At 40.0% G+C, this 23,328-nt stretch overlaps 1 protein-coding gene across 2 annotated transcripts in view; it reads left to right on the forward strand.

Moving 5' to 3' along the window:
• The window catches only part of CRACD (capping protein inhibiting regulator of actin dynamics), a 229,809-nt gene that overhangs the window by 167,195 nt on the left and 39,286 nt on the right, over positions 1-23,328 (forward strand). For both annotated transcript variants that reach the window (XM_089669279.1, XM_089669278.1), the window contains exons 4-6: positions 10,956-11,091; positions 12,102-12,269; positions 17,425-17,490. In XM_089669279.1, the coding sequence (XP_089525405.1) occupies positions 10,972-11,091; positions 12,102-12,269; positions 17,425-17,490 (354 nt within the window). In that variant the 5' untranslated portion in view covers positions 10,956-10,971. The remainder of the gene's footprint in view (positions 1-10,955; positions 11,092-12,101; positions 12,270-17,424; positions 17,491-23,328) is intronic.

Genomic DNA, 23,328 nt, shown 5'->3' on the forward strand with positions numbered 1-23,328 from the left:
AACATTATTTACTAACATTCCTTCTGAGGCACTAGACAGGTATTAGCAGCTTCGAGCATGTCAGCAGTAATTAATTGCCACTATTCTGTACTTGCTTGCAGATATTTATTTTATGATGGTTGTGTTACAGCACAATTCCTTCCTTAAGCCTGGGTTCACACTGATGTGTTGCGAAATTCGCAGCGTCTTCTGTGCGAATAATGCACCGCATCAGAATTGCACCCCGTTCATGCAAACCGCTGCGGGGGTGTATGTTAAGTTAACAACACCCCGAAATCGGTTCGCAAAACGTGGTGCGATGTGCAGAAACGGATATCATAGGTGTGAATACACATGCGATCCGATTCTAGTGTGGATCCAGAAAAGGGTCCTCCACCTTTTTTGGTGCGGGTGCGGTGCGATTTGAGCCATACAAAATTTATGGCTCAAATCACACCGCACACAATTCGCTTGTGATTTGCACAGGAATGTGGTGCGGTTCCTGTGCGAATCACGTGCGATGTACCGCACCGCATGAGTGTGAACCTAGCCTTAGTGTGCAGTTCCAAATGCGAGCTAACATACACTATATTGCCAAACGTATTGAGACACCCCTCCAAATCATTGGATTCAGGTGTTCCAATCAACTCCATGGCCACAGGTATATAAAATCAAGCACCTAGGCATGCAGACTGCTTCTACAAACATTTGTGGAAGAATAGGTCCCTCTCAGGAGCTCAGTGAATTCCAGCATGGTACCGTGATAGGTTGCCACCTATGCAATAAGTCCATCCCTGAAATTTCCTTGCTACTAAATATTCCCCAGGCAACTGTTAGTGGTATTATAACAAAGTGGAAGCAACTGGGAACAACAGAAACTTATCCACAAAGTGGTAGGCCATGTAAAATTACAAAGTGGGGTCAGCATAAGCTGAAACACACAGTGCGCATAAGTCGCCAAATGTCTGCAGAGTCAATAGCTAAAGACCTCCAAACTTCATGTGGCCTTCAGATTAGTACATAGAGAGCTTCATGGAATGGGTTTCCATGGCCGAGCAGCTGCGTTCTAGCCTTACATCACCAAGTGCAATGCAAAGCATGTGATGCAGTGGTGTAAAGCACACCCCCACTGGACTCTAGAGCACTGGAGACGTGTTCTGTGGCGGGACAAATCACGCTTCTCTGCCTGGCAAACTGATGGATGTGTCTAGGTTTGGCGGTTGCCAGGAGAATGGTACTTGCCTGACTGCATTGTGCCAAGGGTAAAGTTAGGTGGAGGGGGGATTATGGTGTGGGGTTGTTTTTCAAGCGTTGGGCTTGGCCCTTTAATTCCAGTGAAGGGAACTCTTAAGGTTTGAGCATACCAAGACATTTTGGACAATTTCATGCTCTCAACTTTGTGGGAACAGTTTGGGGATGGCCCTTTCCTGTTCCAACATGACTGCACACCAGTGCACAAAGCAATGTCTGTAGCATGCTGTACTTTTTGAAAGCAACACAATGTTGTAAACTTTGATTATTGAAATACGTCCATTTTTTTTGCAATTGCGTTTTTAGAAATTGTTTCTCAAGTGAACATAACGTCTCTAGTTTACTATTTTAAATATGTGTGAAAATTAGTGTTGCAAATATTAGCAAAAACAAAAGACAGGAAAGGCAAATCTTGCAAGGAGTTCAAAAAAATGTAATCCCGACCTAACTTTTGTCTGCTATAGAGGTAGAGATAAGCAGAGAGAGTAGGAAATCAATGGAGTGACAGACAATTATTGTGACACAGTTACAAGAATGACATTGTGCTGTATTGACTTTATAGGCAGTGAAAAGGAATGGTTCCCTAGGGCTATGGATCCAACAATGTCTGCCTTATCAGTAAAAAATAGTTTCTTATTGAGAAAAGTAATGATGTAATGAATGTGTGAAGTGGCCAGGCTGCAGCAGAATCCATTTAAACCCTGTTTCCTTAGCAGATGAATCAGAGGTATACCAGGCCTCTTTTCTTTACCTTCTGTCAGGCTGTGTAGTATGGCTGCATTTATCAGGCAATAGTTGGAGTTGTAATCAGTGTTACATGGGGCACTTGACATCCGGAATAACTGTAGGACATATACAGAATGGTGGATATAAAGTGCTTGTTGGGTAGTTACAGTGTGTTGTGGTGGCAGTAAACAGACTGAGGCCCAAGATGCAAGCCACATTCCACCCTCCTTGAAAGGAGCTGTCTTCAGCTCAGGCCTCATCACTGACTCTGCACTCCAAATGTTGTAAGGTCTGGGTGGAGTGATTTTCCCCGCTGGACTGTTGTATTGTTTACTAGTTCTGCAGCAAACAGTGTCATAAAGTTAATATGTTTATTTAAGAACATAAAAGTATTTCAATAAAATGTATAAGGCTGGCATATACACAATATCCTTGGGCTACCATAACCCCTCTAAAGGTTGCCCCATTATATACACTGATCAAAAAAATTAAAGGAACACTTTTTAATCAGAGTATAGCATCAAGCCAATTAAACTCCTGGGATATTGATCTGGACAGTTAAGTAGCAGAGGGGGTTGTTAATCAGTTTCAGCTGCTTTGGTGATAATGAAATTAACAACAGGTGCACTAGAAAGGCAACAATGAGACTACCCCAAAAACAGGAATGATTTTACAGGTGGAGGTCACTGACATTTTTTTCCCTACTCATCTTTTCTGACTGTTTTTCACTAGTTTTACATTTGGCTAGGGTCAGTATCACTACTGGTAGCATGAGGCGATACCTGGACTCTACAGAGGTTGCTCAGGTAGTCCAACTCCTCCAGGATGGCACATCAATACGTGCCATTGCCAGAAGGTTTGCTGTGTCTCCCAGCACAGTCTTAAGAGCATGGAGGAGATTCCAGGAGTCAGACTCTAGGAGAGCTGGACAGGGCCATAGAAGGTCCTTAACCCATCACCAGGACCGGTATCTGCTTCTTTGTGCAAGGAGGAAGAGGATGAGCACTGCCAGAGCCCTACAAAATGACCTCCAGCAGGCCACTGGTGTGAATGTTTCTGGCCAAACAACCAGAAACATGAGTGTGGCCTGAGAACCTGACATCGTCTGGTGGGCCCTGTGGTCACTGCCCGGCAACATAGAGCTCGATTGGCATTTGACATTGCACATCAGAATTGGCAGGTCTGCCACTGGCGCCCCGTGCTTTTCACAGATGAGAGCAGGTTCACCCTGAGCACATGTGACAGACATGAAAGGGTCTGGAGAAGCTATGGAGAACGTTATGCTGCCATCGTTCAGCATGACTGTTTTGGTGGTGGGTTAGTGATGGTGTAGGGAAGCATATGTATGGAGGGATGCACAGACCTCTACAGGCTAGAAAATGGCACCCTGACTGCCATTATGTATTGGGATGAAATCCTTGGATCCATTATCAGACCCAACGCTGGTGCAGTGGGTCCTGGGTTCCTTCTGGTGCACGACAATGCACCTCATGTGGCGAGAGTATGCAGGCAGTTCCTGGAGGATGAAGGAATTGATACCATTGAATGGCCCCCACGCTTGCCTGACCTAAATCCAATAGAACACCTCTGGGATATCATGTTTCGATCCATCTGATGACCGCCAGGTTGCACCTCAGACTGTACAGGATCTCAGTGATGCCCTGGTCCAGATCTGGGAGGAAATACCCCAGGACATCATCCGTTGTCTCATTAGAAGCATGCCCTGACATTGTCAGGCATGCATACAAGCACGTGGGGGCCATAGAAATGACTGAGTGCCATTTTGAGTTTCTGCAATGAAATTTCAGCAAAATAGACTAGCCTGTTGTATCATTTTTTCACTTTGATTTTCGAGGTGTCTTTGAATTCAGTCCTCTGTAGGTTGATAATTTTCATTTCCATCAAACGATGGGGCATCCTTACGTTCTTAACACATTACCCAGTCCATCTCAGTATAGATAACCAACATGATATTTTTCCCCATTGAAATCTGATGTGTTTTCAAAGTGTTCCTTTAATTTTTTTGAGCAGTGTATTATTACATAAACCTGACAGTTCATCTTTGTCTAGATCTCTTCAAGATAAACATAAATGGAGACAAGGTAAAATCGCCATGTGTTTCATGGGCATTTGTAGCCACTTCATCAGGAGCCTGAGAGAACATAAATCTATAAATGAACACAAGTGGTTACATACATACATCTTACCCCTCAATGTCACAAGTACTACATGTCATTTATAATTTTTTGAAACCCACAGTAGGGGTAACACAATCTGTGTGAATCCAACCATTCAGGGCTGACCATGGAGCCTCAAGGGACAACAGAGTGGCGGTTTTTCAGAAAATCTGTTTAGACATGGCAATAGAATCAAACTTTCTGTTAATTGTCCATGTGTTTTACAGCTGTGGATATTATGCTATACAATCCCCATTAAGACCTGCAACTAATATAATGGAAAACCTTCAACGTACTATCCAAGACTAAAAAAAAACCTCAGAGGTCCATATAGTGTCAGGCAAAGGAAGATACAGTACATGAAAAATGAGAGCAAACAGGGGATATGCATTTTAGACCTCACATGCTGAGTCTACAGACTTACATTAAAGATACCATTCATTTTTTACAGATCATAGATGGTCTGCATATACCTAATTGAGCCTGGATGGTCACTGTGGAAATGGAGGCACTCTATAGCAGCATACTGTATCACAAAAGCATAGAATTAATGAATAATGTTTCACAACAGAGTAGTCAAGTACAAAATGGCTATAATGTATTCATTTTGGAAACACTGATGTTTATTTTGTATCATAATGTGTTTAGTTTTTAACGGCTCCACCACCACCAGGTGCAAGGAATGGTGATGGGCACATGATGTGACCTGTCATATGCCAACCTGTACCTGGTAGGTGGGAGAGACACATCTTTTCTGATGATGCCTAGTTGATGTACCTGTGCCAACCAAATTAGAAATCTCAACTCACTGATAGGATGCTACATGGTGCTGCAGCATATAACCCCTCTGGTATTAGATTTGTTGTTTTATATAGAGGTCATCCTGACCCTTGAAAGGGGATTGGGACAAAAGATTATTTCAACTGGAAATGGAAATGATTTCACCGGTTATAATTCCTTTCTTTAATATGCTTCGTCACAATGATTTTGGTTGGGTATAAGACTGAGTGTTTTGCAATAAAGGCATTTAAATAATAATGATGATTTTGACATGCTTAGAACACGCATATGATATGTGTGATTTGCATATCTGCCTTTTGTATGTTATATATCTGCCTGTTGTGCACCCAGTTGATCAGTAAGTGGTGTAGATGGGGCCTCTGGGCACACCACAGACCTCTCCCTTAGATATCCAACTATGGGGATGTGACTGGCACAGTTCCCATGCCACTGGGGCATAATGTGGGTGGTTGTGCCTGCCCTTGGTTTCCTAGACTTGGCTAAAGGCTGCCCCATTGGCGTCAAAGCACAAGTGTGATGACATCATCAGCATGTCAACACCATGTATGTGATGGCAGCATGCTTGGGTTGGATGGAGCCACAGTAGTGGCGGGCCTACATGTAATCTGTGGTTGAGTGACACAAGGACAATGAATTGAAAGTCTTTCTCTATAATCCTTCACGTTTCTATAATCCATACCCGCTCTGTTGACCTTTTCCATGTCAAGAGGTCAGCCCCATAAAGGTTTGTAGTTAGATTCTTGGTACTCCTACCTCACTGTGGAATATACAGTGGGGATCGAAAGTTTAGGCACCCCAGCTAAAAATTTGTATTAATGTGCATAAAGAAGCCAAGGAAAGATGAAAAAATCTCCAAAAGGCATCAAATTACAGATTAGATATTCTTATAATATGTCAACAAAAGTTAGATTTTATTTCCATCATTTACACTTTCAAAATAACGGAAAACAAAAAAATGGCGTATGCAAAAGTTTGGGCACCCTGCAGAATTTATAGCATGCACTGCCCCCTTTGCCAAGCCGAGACCTGCCAGTGTCATGGATTGTTCTCAATCATCGTCTGGGAAGACCAGGTGATGTCAAGCTCAAAGGTTTTAAATGCCCAGACTCATCTGACCTTGCCCCAACAATCAGCAACATGGGTTCTTCTAAGCAGTTGTCTAGAAAACTGAAACTGAAAATAGTTGACGCTCACAAAGCTGGAGAAGGCTATAAGAAGATAGCAAAGCGTTTTCAGATGTCAATATCCTCTGTTCGGAATGTAATTAAGAAATGGCAGTCATCAGGAACAGTGGAAGTTAAAGCAAGATCTGGAAGACGAAAAAAAATATCAGACAGAACAGCTCGCAGGATAGTGAGAAAAACAATTCAAAACCCACGTTTGACTGCACGATCCCTCCAGAAAGATCTGGCAGACACTGTACACTATTCCACTATAAAGAGATACTTGTACAAATATGGTCTTCATCGAAGAGTCATCAGAAGAAAACCTCTTCTACGTCCTCACCACAAAAATCATCGTTTGAACTTTGCAAATGAACATATAGACAAGCCTGATGCATTTTGGAAACAAGTTCTGTGGACCGATGAGGTTAAAATTTAACTTTTTGGCCGGAATGAGCAAAGGTACGTTTGGAGAAGAAGGGGCACAGAATTTAACGAAAAGAACCTCTGTCCAACTGTTAAGCATGGGGTTGGATCAATCATGCTTTGGGGTTGTGTTGCAGCCAGTGGCACAGGGAACATCTCACAAGTAGAAGGAAAAATGGATTCAATAAAATTTCAGCAAATTTTGGATGGTAACTTGATGCCATCTGTGAAAAAGCTGAAGTTAAAGAGAGGATGGCTTCTACAAATGGATAATGATCCTAAACACACCTCGAAATCCACGGGGGATTATATCAAGAGGCGTAAACTGAAGGTTTTGCCATGGCCTTCACAATCTCCTGACCTCAACTTAATTGAAAATCTATGGATAGACCTTAAAAGAGCAGTGCGTGACAGACAGCCCAGAAATCTCAAAGAACTGGAAGACTTTTGTAAGGAAGAATGGGCAAAGATACCTCAAACAAGAATTGAAAGACTCTTGGCTGGCTACAAAAAGCGTTTACAAGCTGTGATACTTGCCAAAGCGGGCAGTACAAGATATTAACTCTGCAGGGTGCCCAAACTTTTGAAGAAGCCATTTTTTTGTTTTCTGTTATTTTGAAAGTGTAAATGATGGAAATAAAATCTAACTTTTGTTGACATATTATAAGAATGTCTAATCTGTAATTTGATGCCTTTTGGAGATTTTTCCATCTTTCCTTGGCTTCTTTATGCACATTAATACAAATTTTTAGCTGGGGTGCCCAAACTTTCGATCCCCACTGTATGTCCTCCTTCCTCTTCTGTAGCCTCAAATTTTCTCTCTATATTTCAATGCATTTAATATCATATAATCGTAGTATGACGTAATGCTGAAACTTGGAGCAAGTTCCCCTTAAATCTAGCTTTTTCACATGAGCGATCGGAAATCTATCCTCTAGCGGTATTAGATGTGGGTCACTACAAATCTGCCATGTTAAATGTAAAGTAGGTCTTTAGTAAAGCGTGAATAATTGTGATATTTTGTTCATATGCTCATATGCTGTACTTCCCAGTTACATGTTAATACAGTATTAGTTTAGTTGTCATGCCCTTGTGTATTTTACTCAGCTTCAAACGTTTCTAATCTTTACTATCTAATTTATATAGATTCCAATTTTCACTTATAGCCTCTAAATGATGAATTATCTGTGGAGATTTGACTGTGGCTTCTGAAATTGTACTTGTATTTACAGAGCAGAGCTACCATAGAAAGCCTTCTAAATAAGCAACTGCAGTTTCCTTTCTGCATAAATGATCATTAGCAGTCCTACTTAAAGTAGAACTTAAGGAAAAACTTTTTTTTTTTCTATTTTGGATAGAGTAATAATTGTTATAAACCCTGTTAATTTATTTTCTGTGTCCCACTGATGGGAGTCCCCTTCACTTTCTGTCCCATAGTCAAAACAGAAAGTGAATCCCTCCAATGTGAGGGAATCCCTGGTTGCCACTAGGGTTACCAGAACTAATGTCCGCATTGGAATATTTCTCCTATATTCCTGTTGTGGTGACAACCCAAATAATGGTGTTTGTTTTCGCTTTCCACCTATCATTGCAATTTCAGTTTGTTCAATCAAGGAGATACAGCAGCACATGTGGGCATCACCTAGGGCTGTTTCCTTCAGACTGACATCCAACCATCAAGGCGCTCTGAAATTTGCATAACTCCTCTCAAACGCCAGCCCACTACTTGCATCAGGGCTGAAGCTTTGAGAAGAGTATAGTGGCAGAGTGCTGTAACGATTTCAGGAAGTTATACACAGCATCTAGCTAGCCCCTCCCACTAGCCATGATCTGCATGCCTTGCTGAGAGAAGCATGATGTCACTGGGTCTAAAATAAGGTACATAAAGAAAATGAAAAGTATTTTATTAAACTGTTATTACTTGAGTGCAAGGATGCACACTTTTGGGTCAACCAACTGAATATGGTCTATGGCCTCTTGTGCTGGGGGCAAGGAGTCTGACCATCTACATATTATTCCTGTTATTGGAATATGAAAAAAAAATTGATGCTGGCAGTTTTTGGTGCAGAGCTTCTGGAGCAGAAAGTGATGCCTACCTTAAGATTCAGTGCCAGAATCTTATTTGGCAGATACTTCTCCACATAAAGCGAGTTGTGCTCCGCTATGTTGATGTAGTACACAATGTAATTTGCAGTGTTATTTATATTGTAATGGCATTTTGGAGCAATACTGTTTAAATATGAACTTTGGGAAAACAGCAAAGTAAACAATGAAAAAACTATTCTGTATATAAAATATATACACTGCTGAAAAAAATTAAAGGAACACTTTGAAAACACATCAGATCTCAATGGGGAAAAATATCATGCTGGATCTCTATACTGGGTAATGTGTTAGGAACATAAAGATGCCCCATTGTTTTATGGAAATGAAAATTATCAACCTACAGAGAACTGAATTCAAAGACACCTCGAAACACAAAGTGAAAAAATTATGCAGCAGGCTAGTCTATTTTGCTGAAATTTCATTGCAGCAACTCAAAATGGTACTCGTTTCTGTGGCCCCCATGTGCTTGTATGCATGCCTGACAATGTCGGGGCATGCTCCTAATGGGACATTTGGATGGTGTCCTGGGGTATTTCCTCCCAGATCTGGACCATGGCATCACTGAGCTCCTGGACAGTCTGAGGTGCAACCTGGCAGCGTCAGATGGACCGAAACATGATATCCCAGAGGTATTCTATTGGATTTAGGTCAGGCAAGCATGGGGGCCATTCGATGGTATCAATTCCTTCATCCTTCAGGAAATGTCTGCATTCTCTTGCCATATTAAGGCTGGGAATTGTTATGCAACAGGAGGAACCCAGTACCCACTGCACCAGCATTGGGTCTGACAATGAGTCCCAATGTCTAGCCTGTAGAGGTCTGTGCATTCCTCCATGGATATGCCTCCCCAGACCATCACTGACCCATCACCAAAACGGCATCGCCAGACCCTTTCACATCTGTCACATGTGCTCAGGGTGAACCTGCTCTCATCTGTGAAAAGCACAGGGCACCAGTAGCGGACCTGCCAATTCTGGCATTCAATAATAAATGCCAATCAAGCTCTATGGTGCTGGGCAGTGAGCACAGGGCCCACTAGAGGACGTCGGGCCCTCAGGCCACCCTCATGAAGACTGTTTCTGATTGTTTGGTCTGAGATATTCACACCAGTGGTCTGCTGGAGGTCATTTTGTGGGGCTCTGGCAGTGCTCATCCTGTTCCTCCTTGTACAAAGGAGCAGATGCCGGTCCTGCTGATGAGTTAAGGACCTTCTATGGCCCTGTCCAGCTCACCTAGAGAGTTCCTGTCTCCTGGAATCTCCTCCATGCTCTTGAGATTGTGCTGGGAGACACAGCAAACCTTGAGGCAATGGCACGTATTGATGTGCCATCCTGGAGCAGTTGGACTGCTTGTGCATCCTCTGTAGGGTCCAGGTATCACCTCATGCTACCAGTAGTGACACTGACCCTAGCTAAATGCAACACTATTGAAAAACAGTCAGAAAAGATGAGTAGGGAAAAATTGTCAGTGGCTTCCACCTGTGAAACCATTCCTGTTTTGGGGGTTGTCTCATTGTTGCCCATCTAGTGCACCTGTTGTTAATTTCATTACCACCAAAGCAGCTGAAACTGATTAGCAATCCCCTCTGCTACTGAACTGACCAGATCAATTTCCCAGGAGTTTAATTGACTTGATGCTTTACTCTGATTAAAAAGTGTTTCTTTAATTTTTTGGAGCCGTGTATATAATGGGGCAACCTTTAGAGGGGTTATGATAGCCCAAGGATATTGTGTATATGCCAGCTTTATACATTTTATTGAAATACTTTTATGTTCTTAAATAAACATATTAACTTTATGACACTGTAGCTGTATTTGTATTGGTATATACTGTATGCACCTGGTAAAGTCCCATGTTTCTAGATTTACTTGTGTCTCTATAATAGGGATGATGATACCCCCAAAATGGGATGTAGACAATCCTAAAACATCTTTTTTGCATACTACACTTATAACTGACAAAAGTTTGTGGGATAGCCTGGTTCTCTAGCACACTTGTATCTGTTTAGAAACCAATCTGGATGGAAAAATCCAACAGCCAAAGACCAAATGCCCCAGAGATGCTGGTATAATGTGGCTTTTTTCTTTACCTCCCACATAAGGGTTTCTCAACCCGAATTCCATGAAACCATAGGGTACCATGTTTGTTCCAATTAAAATGCATTTCGTGATTTTTTAATAAATACATGATTACATTCATTGGTGTATTTTGAATATCTACCTGGATTTCAGATTCAAATAATTAAGTGTTATTATACAGTATATAAGGCAGTTTAGGTTTATTTGTTCTTTATAGCTTTATTAGCTTTATTTTTTTCTCATTCCAGGTTCCTTGTTAGTAGCATGGGAACAAGGGCATTTTCCCATGACAGTATCTTCATACCTGATGAACAAGCTGAAGATGACCAGGAAGCTCAGGCCTCATCACAAGACTGTGTTGTAGGAAAAGTTAAATCCCTTCAGGTAAAGGCAGATATCTAGTCTTAAACTGTATCCAAAGATGTTGGGTAACATGTAGAAGTGTTAAAAACCACTGTCCAGTTTTTATTGATGTCTGGGACCCTGCTGGGTATTCACACCAGTGACCATAAATGGGCCAGTATATACCAATATAAAAAATGTCACTAGAACAGAAAAACAGGGAGGACATCTTCCAATAGGGACACCTGCTCCAGTGAAAACTGTCTAATTCGGGATTTCTCCTTCTGTTTGAGTGATTTCCTCTCACTTTCTATTGAGTCTCCGTGACAGGAAGTGAAGGGAGATCTACCCAATAGGACATGTAGAGCAAAAAAAAACTGACAGAAGTTTTAACCATTCCCAGATATCCAAAATAGAAAAGTGTTGGCTTTAGTTACTTTATTGAATTCTTAAATGCCAAAGAATGATGCCGAATGCCAAAGTTCTGAATTTTGTAGTTTGAGGCCACAAATATTCTTACCCCACAAACCATAGTCAACTAAAGCAAAGGGCCTTGAGCCTTTCTAGATATGGAAAAAGCAATGACAACTTATATGTATATGTTGGATTTTTTAATTAATGATATTATAGGTTTCTTTTTGGCTTCATGAACATCTGATTGTGTAAGGTATTCAGACAGACAATGGGGCCATGCTAGTATGATCCTACATACAGCCCTAGAGGAAGTACAGTGTCTCATGAGATTTCCAGGCCAGTGGTTGGGAACATTGATTGATGGCATTGTTTTACGGCTATTGAGTCAAACGTAACAAGTGGTGGTGACTGACATTAAATATGGTTTAAAAATACAATATGTGGGAGGCTGGTGGTTGACGTGAGGAATGTCAAAGTAGTCTGAGTCACATGTGATTTGAAAATCACTATCTGAGGAAAAAGTTTAACAAGAACTGTTTTGTTCTGTACCCATTTGAGGCAAAGTATTAACATCAGGAAAAATGTTCTCTTTCATCCATTCCCTACAATAAATGTATACCTTTGTTTATATATGGTAGCAACAACTGGGGAAAAACATCCGGTTTGGACAACCGCCACCAACTGGTACTCCGGTCAAGAAAATGCAAGACTTGGGAGCAGGCGCAGAGAAAATGGAGGAAACATACCTCAGCCCCATGGAGGTTTCAAGAGAACGTGACACTGGCCTTATAACTGATGGACATAGGGTAAGACTGACACATGAATCTGAGGAGATGGGAGGAAAAGATGTAATACTGTGAGAGATAAAAGGAGAAGCTTTTGACAAATGCAAAGGACAAACAGACTATACATGTGATCATAGACAGCAAAGAATGGTTGGACATATACTGTAAGTACAGCCTGACCACAACATCTGCTGTCATATCTTCAGTCCTCAATAGGAATTCTGTAATGACTGAACAGAAGTCAGTTCTTCCCTGGAGACAGTTATGTGGGAATGTCTGGGGTTATACCACAGACATTACTTTTTCAGCAGGCCTAACCAAAAAATATCCATATTGGGAGGTAGTCCATGGAAGTTTAAGAATGAAAGCTTGTATTCTTGTTCATAATATGCAAAACGCCATTAACAATACCTTTTAAAGGAAAAAGAATGAAAGTTGAAATGGCATGATGGAAAAGGTAAATAGGCAGGAAGCCCCTGAAAAGAATGAAAATGGGGACTTCTGTTATATCAAATAAATTAAATAATAAATTGGAGGTAATTAAAATTAGTATGAAGCGTAACAGACAAGTACCTCCAGATCAGTAGACAAAAGCATTCGTGGATTACAATAGTGACAGTCTGGACCACAAGTCCCTATTGGTTATGAAAAGTTATCTTTTATAATGACCAGCATTACTAACATGACTTTAACAACAATAAAAAAGACTGAGTCAGGCTGTATACTACAATTGAAAGATTCACTAGACTAAAAAAACAAAACAGATTTTTTTATACATACATAAATAGTGCAGCGCTATAGAATAAACAAACATATATATAAATAAAATAAAAAATATTCAAATCAATAAATGTCTGTGCAACAGTGCAAAAAATATAATTCGTGTGTTCCACCAGGAACCATCAAAAGTGACCATGTGACAAATAAATAAATTAATATACTAATCAATATATATCATACACATGTGCAAAATTGCAAATAAAGTGTAACACGTGTATTACACCAAAATATAAAGTGATAACGTGACAAAATATTGCTTAATAAAGTGCAATCAATGTGTTCCCTATACGGGAATATTCAAAGTGACCAAGTGACCTAATAACCTATATACCACAAATGATCTAAAAACCAACACTCTGTGTAAACATGTCCATACATATATATATATATATATAGTGTATTCCATACACAATCTTCATGCAGGTGCCATTCAGTGTCCACACTGTGTATATCCAATACTAGCTGCAATGGCCCCTCACCTCCTTACATTGACCCCACAGGGCCAGCTCGCTTTGGGACACAAACCCCACTCCGGTTTATTACAGGATCCTCCTCAGCGATGAATGCTGTATACCCAGCTGCTCCTCCGGTTCCTCTTTATATAGAACTTAAAGGGTACTTTGCCTCAAGGATCAACCACCACTATGTTGTATTTCCAGATCTCTCCAACCGCTGTACACTCTAAACTCCTCTCCGGTACATACATAAACAGAAGACTCCCATAGTGTAAAACCGCATTTAATAATTGGTTTATGCAGAAAGAAAATTACTCACATTTTATTTCCTCTTTCTTACAACATATATATGGCTCCTTCACCTCATGCTATGCCTGCCTTGCATGGGTTTGATATAGGGATTTCAAATATGGCCGCCACGCCGCAAATGACGTCACCACGCTTCCCAGACTCCTCCTCGCGCACCGACGCGTTGCGTCACGCTAAATCACGTGACTTCCTCAGGGTAAACGCCCCCAGAGGACTGGAAATATTATATAGCACCCTGGCTCCAATCATACACGAGGGGCGGGCTCGGGCGGTCATTTTCCCGAGGTCCGCTCTCCTAATGCAGATATCTATACACATACCAGTACTGCGGTGATAACCACGATAGAATGACAAAACAAAAGACCCACAACCGAACACCAGTCCGTTTATATGGGCCTCCCTACCTTCTCAATGTAAATAGTTACTGTAAGTCCAACCCCCTCTAAAAACAGGTATTTTATTAAATGTAGAGAAACAAAAGGAAATAATGGGAAAAAAATGTCGTTTCAGTCTACAGTAACAAAGAGAGATTATAAGATATTCCCGTATAGGGAACACATTGATTGCACTTTATTAAGCAATATTTTGTCACGTTATCACTTTATATTTTGGTGTAATACACGTGTTACACTTTATTTGCAATTTTGCACATGTGTATGATATATATTGATTAGTATATTAATTTATTTATTTGTCACATGGTCACTTTTGATGGTTCCTGGTGGAACACACGAATTATATTTTTTGCACTGTTGCACAGACATTTATTGATTTGAATATTTTTTATTTTATTTATATATATGTTTGTTTATTATATAGCGCTGCACTATTTATGTATGTATTGATTTAACTCACATTGGTAGGAGGGCAAGTGTCAGCAGCTATAGAGAGAGGGCCCATTCTGAGCGCAGGAAATTGTCATTTTTAAAAAACAGATTTTTTAATACTCTATATTGAGGTCTCCAAACTTTCAAAATAAAGGGCCAGTTTATTGTCCTTCAGACTTTAGGGGGCCAGATTGTGGCCAGTGGGAGTGAAAATGCCCCAGAGTCAGTGGCAATAAACAGTAATCAAAGGCTTGGTGGTCAGCAAAAGTAAAAGAAGGTCATTGGAAGGGGGTTTAGTGCCCGATCACTGGTATTACTGGGAGGAATACTGTCCCATCATTGGTATTGTTGGGAGGAATAATGCCCCATTGTTTTTATCACTGGAAGGAGTTGTGCCCCATCATTGATTTCAGTGGGAGGAATAGTGCCCATCATTGGTATCAGTGGGAGGAATAGTGCTCCATCACTGGTTTTGGTGGGAGGAATGGTACCTCATTGTTGGTGTCAGTGAGAGGAATAGAGATTTGTATCATTGGAACAGTGGAACAGAGTCCCAAGGGATGGGTAAAGGCAAGCAAAGGGCCACACCTGGCCTGTGGACCACAGTTTGGAGACCACTGCTCTATATCCAGGAGTACAATGCAACTTTGTAAATATAATCTATTACCGCTCTCCTTGGAATGAAATTATATACATGTTGTATATCTAATTAGAGCATGTACACATTTCCTTTAATAGTTACACTTTATATGGCAACCAAGTCTGCACATACAGTAACAATGAAATCTGTGATGTACTGCCTTAACATGATGTAGAGAAAATGTCCTGCACTTGATTTTGAAATGATTTAATTCAAGCCATTATGATTCCATTATTAAAAAGGTTTTATGCGTTGTGCTGAGTGGTTGTGAGTAGAGTGCATTTATTCAGACATCGAGTACAGGATGTTTTCTTACCATTTTGAGAAGGTTGTACATGACATTTACTTTAGTCTTTTCTTTCCCTGTGCTTTGAGAATTGTTATCACAGAGTCCTAGAAACAGAAAGGAATTTGATATACATACCTGCTTAATTCAGTGTCTTCAGTGCCAGGATGCATAAATTAAGATTTCTATGTTAGAGAGCATTCATGTAATTACTGGAGAAACAGGTCACTAATTGCTGGAGGATGGCAACCTCTGTGTGAGCTTAGGTACAGTGCAGAGAGCAGGACCGAGAACAAAGAAAGCATCATGGATCCTTTTATATATACGTTGTGTTCTCCACAATTATCTGGCTCAAGTCATGGATGGGATGGAGATGGTTTACCGAAGCTTAGGAATGGGTGGCCTGCTTCTGGCAGTTTGTAATTTACAGTGTTTACACTTTTACAGCCTTATAATGGCAACCATCACAGGGATTAAAAAGGGGTATAGGTTATATTTGTAAAGTTACTTGGTATAAACACACTTGACATCCCCTTCCTCCCCAAACAACTGGACACCAGAAGTAATCATCCGTTGCAGCAACTTATCTTCACTAACCTTTCGGGGGGCTGGCTCCCAGCATTTGTAATTCGCTTCACACAAACTCTCAAAGAGAAAGGGAAGACACTCCCTATTTAAAAGTATTGATATCAGTTAATTTAACTCTTCTTTGTACAGACTGTGCCACCTGGTATGTACAGTTTTTAAGGAGTTTCACTCCAATCAGAGCTTACTCATATGGTAGATTAGGCACTACCTAGTTTTTATGCCTGCCAATAACCTCTCAATCTGTTGTTGAAAGGTGCCCAATGGATCTCCAAAAAAGGAGGGAGATCTCCTGCAGTATGCCACTTGCTGGTTTGAGGTAGCCAGTGTCGAGGAACATTGAAGAAAGCCAGTCTTAAAGTGCAATATGGGCACCTCTCAATAGGCTATTACTGCCCCATATTGTACTATTGGTCATATAGCACCTACTTAGCAATTTATATTTTAGATGCCACATTATAGTTTGGTGACAGGCGTGTTTAAGAAGATGGCATATTCTCTCTGTTATACATCTTTTAAAATGTTGAAGTGTATTGATAGAAATCATTGCATTCTATTAAAGCAAAATTTTCTGTCACTTTCTTTTTTACCAAAGTCATAAGAATCTTTTAACCTGCACTGTAAGTATATCACTAGTCTGGTAGCCTCTAAACACCATGAGATCTTCTCTATGTTACCCAGTTAGCAACCATTATATAAAGTTAATTATGGCATTGTGTGGTGGTCCATTGACAGTGGTTTATAAGATATACATTGTGGATAATAGATAACTGAATTTTGGAGCTCATTTTGAAGAATAATTCAGATTGAACCAATTTATTTTATATTTGAATATTTTAAAGTAGATGGATTCTATCACTATATCATCCTGAAAAGTGTGTCACGTATTGTGACAACCAATTCCAAGCTAAAAGAACAGACCATCTGGATTACTATTGGAAGTAATAATTAAAGAATCCTTGGGCATATGTCAGCACGTACTCTGGATTTTATTAATACACATTGCCTGCTGGTAATAGGATTTTTTTTCCACTTAAGGAGCTGTAATAATATAGTTGTGCTTGCTATAATATCATTCTTATGTGCCTGTTTTTTTTGGATCTACGATTAAACTATTGGTATTTGTAAAACAAAATAAATCATTTTTGAAGCCCATGTGGAAAGTAGCCACTGGCACTGGCTCACCAAACAGGTGAAAATAAAAGGAAAAAGAAAATAATTAGAAAGCTGTAAATTTTTGTTTTTGGGTTTTCTTATTATATTATAGTGATGGAGCTTATATTTTTTTTTCTAGGCAAGATCACTGAGCTCCCACAGCCCACGCAATGCTCCTGAAACAGAACATAAAACAGAGGAAAAGGTAAATGTCCTGACTTGTGTATATCAGTTGACCATAATATCCCAAACACAAATATTCATCTTTACTGATGTTTGAAAGGATGCCCAAAGCTATTCAGCTGAGCAGGGGAAAGGGAGTTCAATATGGAAATAATGATTTTCAGTTTATTTTATTGTATATGTTTTTGTTAAGCTGAACTCTGTGGGGTCAATACATTGACCCCTGTAGTGGAGCTACCCCTGCAGTGCAAAGATTAAATGCTCGTTTTTGTCTAGAGGGAACATAGAAAGCAGCTATAGTTACCTTATTCCTCACTTCCACAGGCTCCCACCTGCACAACTGATCTCTCAAAGCCGATTCACTTTTGTCACTCCATCAGTTGCAGGCATTCTGATGTCATAGTACACAAGCAGAACCAGCAGTTCAGAATTGTGAGTAATAACGCCAAGGACCCATCTGAAACCCAGAGCATTGGAGAGTGAAGAAAAGCGCTGACTGTCGGGGGAGCAAGGATTAAGGTAAGTATAACTTCGTTGATGTCCCCCTAGACAAAAATGAGCTTTTATCCCTTGCAGTGTGTGTGGGGGTGGGCACTGCAAGGGTACATTTTTATTTTACATGGAGTTCAAATTTAAGTTTGAATTATAACCGTATTTTATTTTTTAACAAATAAACATTTAGTATGTGACAAAGGATTCCCAGAGCACTGTGGGTTAGTAAAAGGGACAGTGCAGCAGTACTCATCTCTTTTGATAACAGATGATTCAAAGGGTGTATAAACTAAAGATAAAGATGTTCAAAGGAGCTTTAAAAATGTGTATGGTCAAAATTTTTTTCATTGAATTAATTTGGATAAAGTGGGGAAGGATTAGAAACCCTGTCTTGCTTTGACTGCTATCTTGGGCTGGTTAGGGACACTTGCCTTTACTTTATGTCAAGGTTGATAACAATTTCACCAGACAGAAAGTGAGGGAAAATCTACAACAGGGACACGGCAAAAAATGTGGACATTGTTTTCTAGCCTTTCTCTTTTCTAAATTCAGTTCCACTAGATTAAAATTGTTGTGAGCGTGACAGTAAGTGAGGGAAATAATCTACTCCAACACAGCAGTAAATTCCTGAGTTTCTAATCCTTCTCCATGTTATCTAAAATGGACACAAACTGTAGGATTCACCTGCTGGCTCAATGCAGTTTATTATGGTTATCATTATTTTTATGTTTTAGTCCTGACTTTATTAAGTAAAGAAAGAAAATATGTGCAAAACAGTGTATGTTCCCTTCAAAGATCTTCTTTTGTGTGGTTACAAGTATGTTGAATTTCTATAACCATTTTATGGTAAGACAGTGTACCATTAGCCGTGTCCGCCAAGGCAAGTATTCAGTGCTCTTGATAGAGAATAAGTAAACCATTTACAGATATAAAATCACATCAGGAAGATATTTTTTAATGTGCGCTTTAGTAAAAATGAACATAACAATAGCAGAACTTTATTAAACAAATAAAGAAAGTGGCATCCTCTATGAATCAGAGTAGGTAAAATTCAGTGGATAAGCTGAAGTTCATGTATGCATGTGTGTTCATTATTCTGTAAATCTTAAAAGATAAGTTCACCTTTGGGAACATGTTGCATGTTACACCTTTACACCTGTATTTAGGGTGTAATATGTAATATAGTTCAACACCCTCACCCTCTGATTCCTCCCCTCTTCCACACTAGTTCCATCTGCCACCATGGAACAGCCATCCATAGTCCATTGACATTTACTTTAGCTTTCTAACTGAAATCCTGCACACAGGTACAGGCAGAGAGATGGAGGACATCTGTGCATTGCACCCACATTCCACTGATCGTGGGTACAATGCTTTGCTGTGGGAAATATACAATTGTGTTCAAAATAATAGCAGTCAGACATCACTAACTGATCAATCACTGTTTTTGGTAGAAATGATATTTCTAAATGGCAAATAATTTAGTAGCAGGTGTAGTAGAGTAATAGAAATCCAACAGACCCAACAGTCATGACATGCATGCTGCTGATTCTGTGTAATTGAATCACTCATTGAAAGGGGCATGTTCAAAATAATAGCAGTGTGGAGTTCTATTAGTGAGGTCATTCATTCTTTGAAAAACAGGTGGCAATTATTGCCCTTATTTAAGGAAGGAAGGCAGCAAATGTTGTACATGCTGGTTACAGTGCATTTCTCTCTGAAATTCTGAGGAAAATGGGTCGTTCCAGACATTGTTCAGAAGAACAGCGTACCTTGATTAAAAAGTTGATTGGAGAGGGGAAAACATATAAAGAAGTGCAGAAAATGATAGGCTGCTCAGCTAAAATGATCGCAAATGCTTTAAAATGGCAACCAAAACCTGAAAGATGTGGAAGAAAGTGAAAAACTACCATTCAAATGGATAGAAGAATAGTCAAAATGGCAAGGACTCAGCGAACAATCAGCTCCAGAAAGATCAAAGAAGGTGTAAAGTTACCTGTGAGTAATGTTACAATTAGAAGACGCCTATGTGAAGCCAAGCTATCTGCAAGAAGCCCCCGCAAAGTCCCACTGTTGAAAAAAAGACGTGCTGAAGAAGTTACAATTTGCCAAAGAGCACATTGACTGGCCTAAAGAGAAATGGCGCAACATTTTGTCGACTGATGAAAGTAAGATTGTTCTTTTCGGGTCTAGTGGCCGGAGACAGTTTGTCAGACGACCCCCAAACACTGAATTCAAGCCACAGTACACTGTGAAGACAGTGAAGCATAGTTGCGCAAGCATCATGATATGGGGATGTTTCTCATACTACGGTGTTGGGCCTATTTATCGCATACCAGGGATCATGGATCAGTTTGAATACATCAGAATACTTGAAGAGGTCATGCTGCCTTATGGTGAAGAGGAAATGCCCTTGCAATGGGTGTTCCAACAAGACAACGACCCCAAACACACCAGTAAACGTGCAACATCTTGGTTCCAGACCAACAAGATTGACGTTATGGAGGGGCCAGCCCAATCCCTGGAACCTAATCCAATAGAAAACTTGTGGGGTGACATCAAAAATGCAGTTTCTGAGGCAAAACCAAGAAATAGAGAAGAACTGTGGAATGTAGTCCAATCATCCTGGGCTGGAATACCTGTTCACAGGTGCCAGAAGTTGGTTGACTCCATGCAACACAGATGTACAGCAGTTCTCAGAAACAGTGCTTATACAACTAAATATTCATTAAGTGATTCAAAGGAAAGCAAAATCGTCAAACATTTTTCAGTTTATATAGTGAATGTTTGAGTTTGTAAAGAAGAATACAAACACTGCTATTTTTTTGAAAAGTCTAATATTCACTTTTCTTCAATTTGTTTAGAGGAACAACACAAATTTGATATATTTTTCTTCATATTTTGATTTGGAATAGAATGTGTAGTGTTCCCAATGCATTTGTGTGTATGGAAATAAAAGCTATTAGAAGGATTTTGAGCTTTATTCGCTTTTTTCAACACACTGCTATTATTTTGAACACAACTGTATGTGCATTCATTTTTTTCTCATTAAAGGTGAAGTTAGCCATGGTTTAAATGCCAAATTGTAAACAGTTTGCTAGTGTTGCCACCTAGCTGGTATTTTAGCAGCTTGGCTGGTAAATATTGCACTTGTTATTAAAAAGAAAGAGATAATAGGATCCCTAAAAATCTATCAACCTGTACCTTTGTACAAGGTAATAAGAATTTTTTTTATACAGCTAGTATGCCTTATACAGGGGTTAGACAAAGAAATGGAAACACTACATGATTTGCAGGTGTGAAAGTGACATATTTTGCTTTGACTGAAGCTATGTAACATTTTTTTGCGTCTGCTGTGTGATGAGACACCTAGCTAACAGGTGGGAAGGTTCACTTTTGTCAATCACTGCTTGCACTGCTAGTAATACATAGTCACGTCAGAGCTTACTGAGCTTCAAAGAGGGCAAATTGTTGGTGCCCGCTTAGCTGGTGCCTCTGTGACTGATGTTGCCAATTTATTTACCGTGTCGCGAGGTACGGTATCAAAGGTTATGACGGCATATACAGTTTCTGGGAAAACGTCATTTGATAAGCATAAGTGCGGTTGACATGGTCAGCTGACACAAAGAGACAAAAGTACATTGCGTGGGATTGTGATCCGGAGTAATAAAACAACTGCTGCAAAAGTGACTGCAGAGCTCAATCTCAGTCCCATAAAGACTGAGATTAAGCTCTGCAGTCACTTTTGCAGCAGTTGTTTTCTTATTCTGGGTCACAATCCTGCGATTCCCATCTGTTAGCTAGGTCTCTTATCACTTCAGCTTTTAACACGAAACATGTCATCACTTTCAAATCATGTAGTGTTTCCATTTTTTTGCTCAACCCCTGTATGTGCATCAGATGGTGCATACAGCTTGAATGATCTCAGCAGGAGTGAACACATAGTGTATCATCAAGTTTCATCAGTAGCAAAGGCCATGCAGTTTCCAGCAGGGAGATGTGCTGTGCATTGCCACTACATGTGACTACTACTGAGATGTGATGACAGGCACCATTCATTCATTACCATAATGATAAATGCAGGCTGAATTAATATATTGATATGCATCTATTGCATCAGAAATCTGAAGTGTGTTAGCAATATGTGATATAGTACATCTACAGATTTGAGCAGTTTCATGCTTATAGGTCATATTTATTTATGTGTTCGTACTTAGAAAAGGACAAAAGTTATCAAGGTCATCCTAGGTTGTGCTAGGATGCCCAGACTCTATAAACATAACACAAATCAAATGTAAATCCATTGTACTTCCAGTATTCCAAATACATAGGTGATGTAGCACCAAGTACAGAAGGCTGAGTTTGAGAAATGCTTACCTAAACACTTTGGAAGTACATTTCTTCTCCTTCTTCCCATCATCCTGACTCAGGAAAATGTGTGTAGGAAGCCCTCCAGCAACATAGGATGTAATCACTGGCATTCTGCTCCATTAATAGCTCTTGAGTTTTCTCCTAATAGGTCTTCAGCAAGTATCAGCTTTAACTCTTTAAATGTTGGCTTTAGTGATGTTAGACATGATGCCAGTTCTATGTGGCATAAAGGGTCGCGCCAGGGGCAGTAGTTGAGAATCCATTCCTTACACTAAAAAATGGTTCTTGTAAGGAATTGCTAACAAAGATGGCCAGTGTAAGGATTTGTTCACCTTTGGGAACATGGCACATGTTCTACCAGTTTATAGGGTGGAACATGTAACATGTTCCCACTGCTTCAGCCTCTCCCCAATCTGCCACCTCTAGTGACAGAAAGCTGGGGATCTTTTTCCCGAATCCACTGTCACAATTTTTGATAAATAGCAGCTGTGTGGGGCTCCACCTGTCCAGGCCATGTCATTCACAGAGTTCTGTGAATGGGAAAACTACAACTACTGTCAACCTTTGCGGCTTACAGCTTGTAGTTTTCAATGAACTACCAGACAGCTGGTGAGCACCCTAGGTAGGTCATTGATGGCTATTATTTTTCTGTGACTGCCTGCCCATATGAGGTATGAGCAGGCAGCTTAAACTGACAGTCTGCAGGAGCCTTGCCTTGCACCTGTGATCTGCTAATCGCCAGTGCAATGCTTTACAGGCTTCTAATAAACAAAAATAGTAAATGCACATTTTCCTAAATGAAAAAAGATGTGCATTTATTATTTTTTTTTAGCTGAACTTATCCTTTAAAATCCTTCAGAAGTCACAGAGAATATTCCAGTAAGGTGATCAGAGGAAGATAAAGGAAAAAAGGACTCTCTCCTTTGGAAATAGCCCACTGATTCCTAAAGGTTTCCAGATTTTATTGGAAATGGAAAACCCATTCTATTTAAACTGT

The sequence above is a fragment of the Staurois parvus genome, unplaced genomic scaffold (genome assembly GCF_062004578.1).
Source record: "Staurois parvus isolate SC_StPar_1 unplaced genomic scaffold, SC_StPar_1.0 ptg000071l, whole genome shotgun sequence".
Lineage (NCBI taxonomy): Eukaryota > Metazoa > Chordata > Amphibia > Anura > Ranidae > Staurois > Staurois parvus.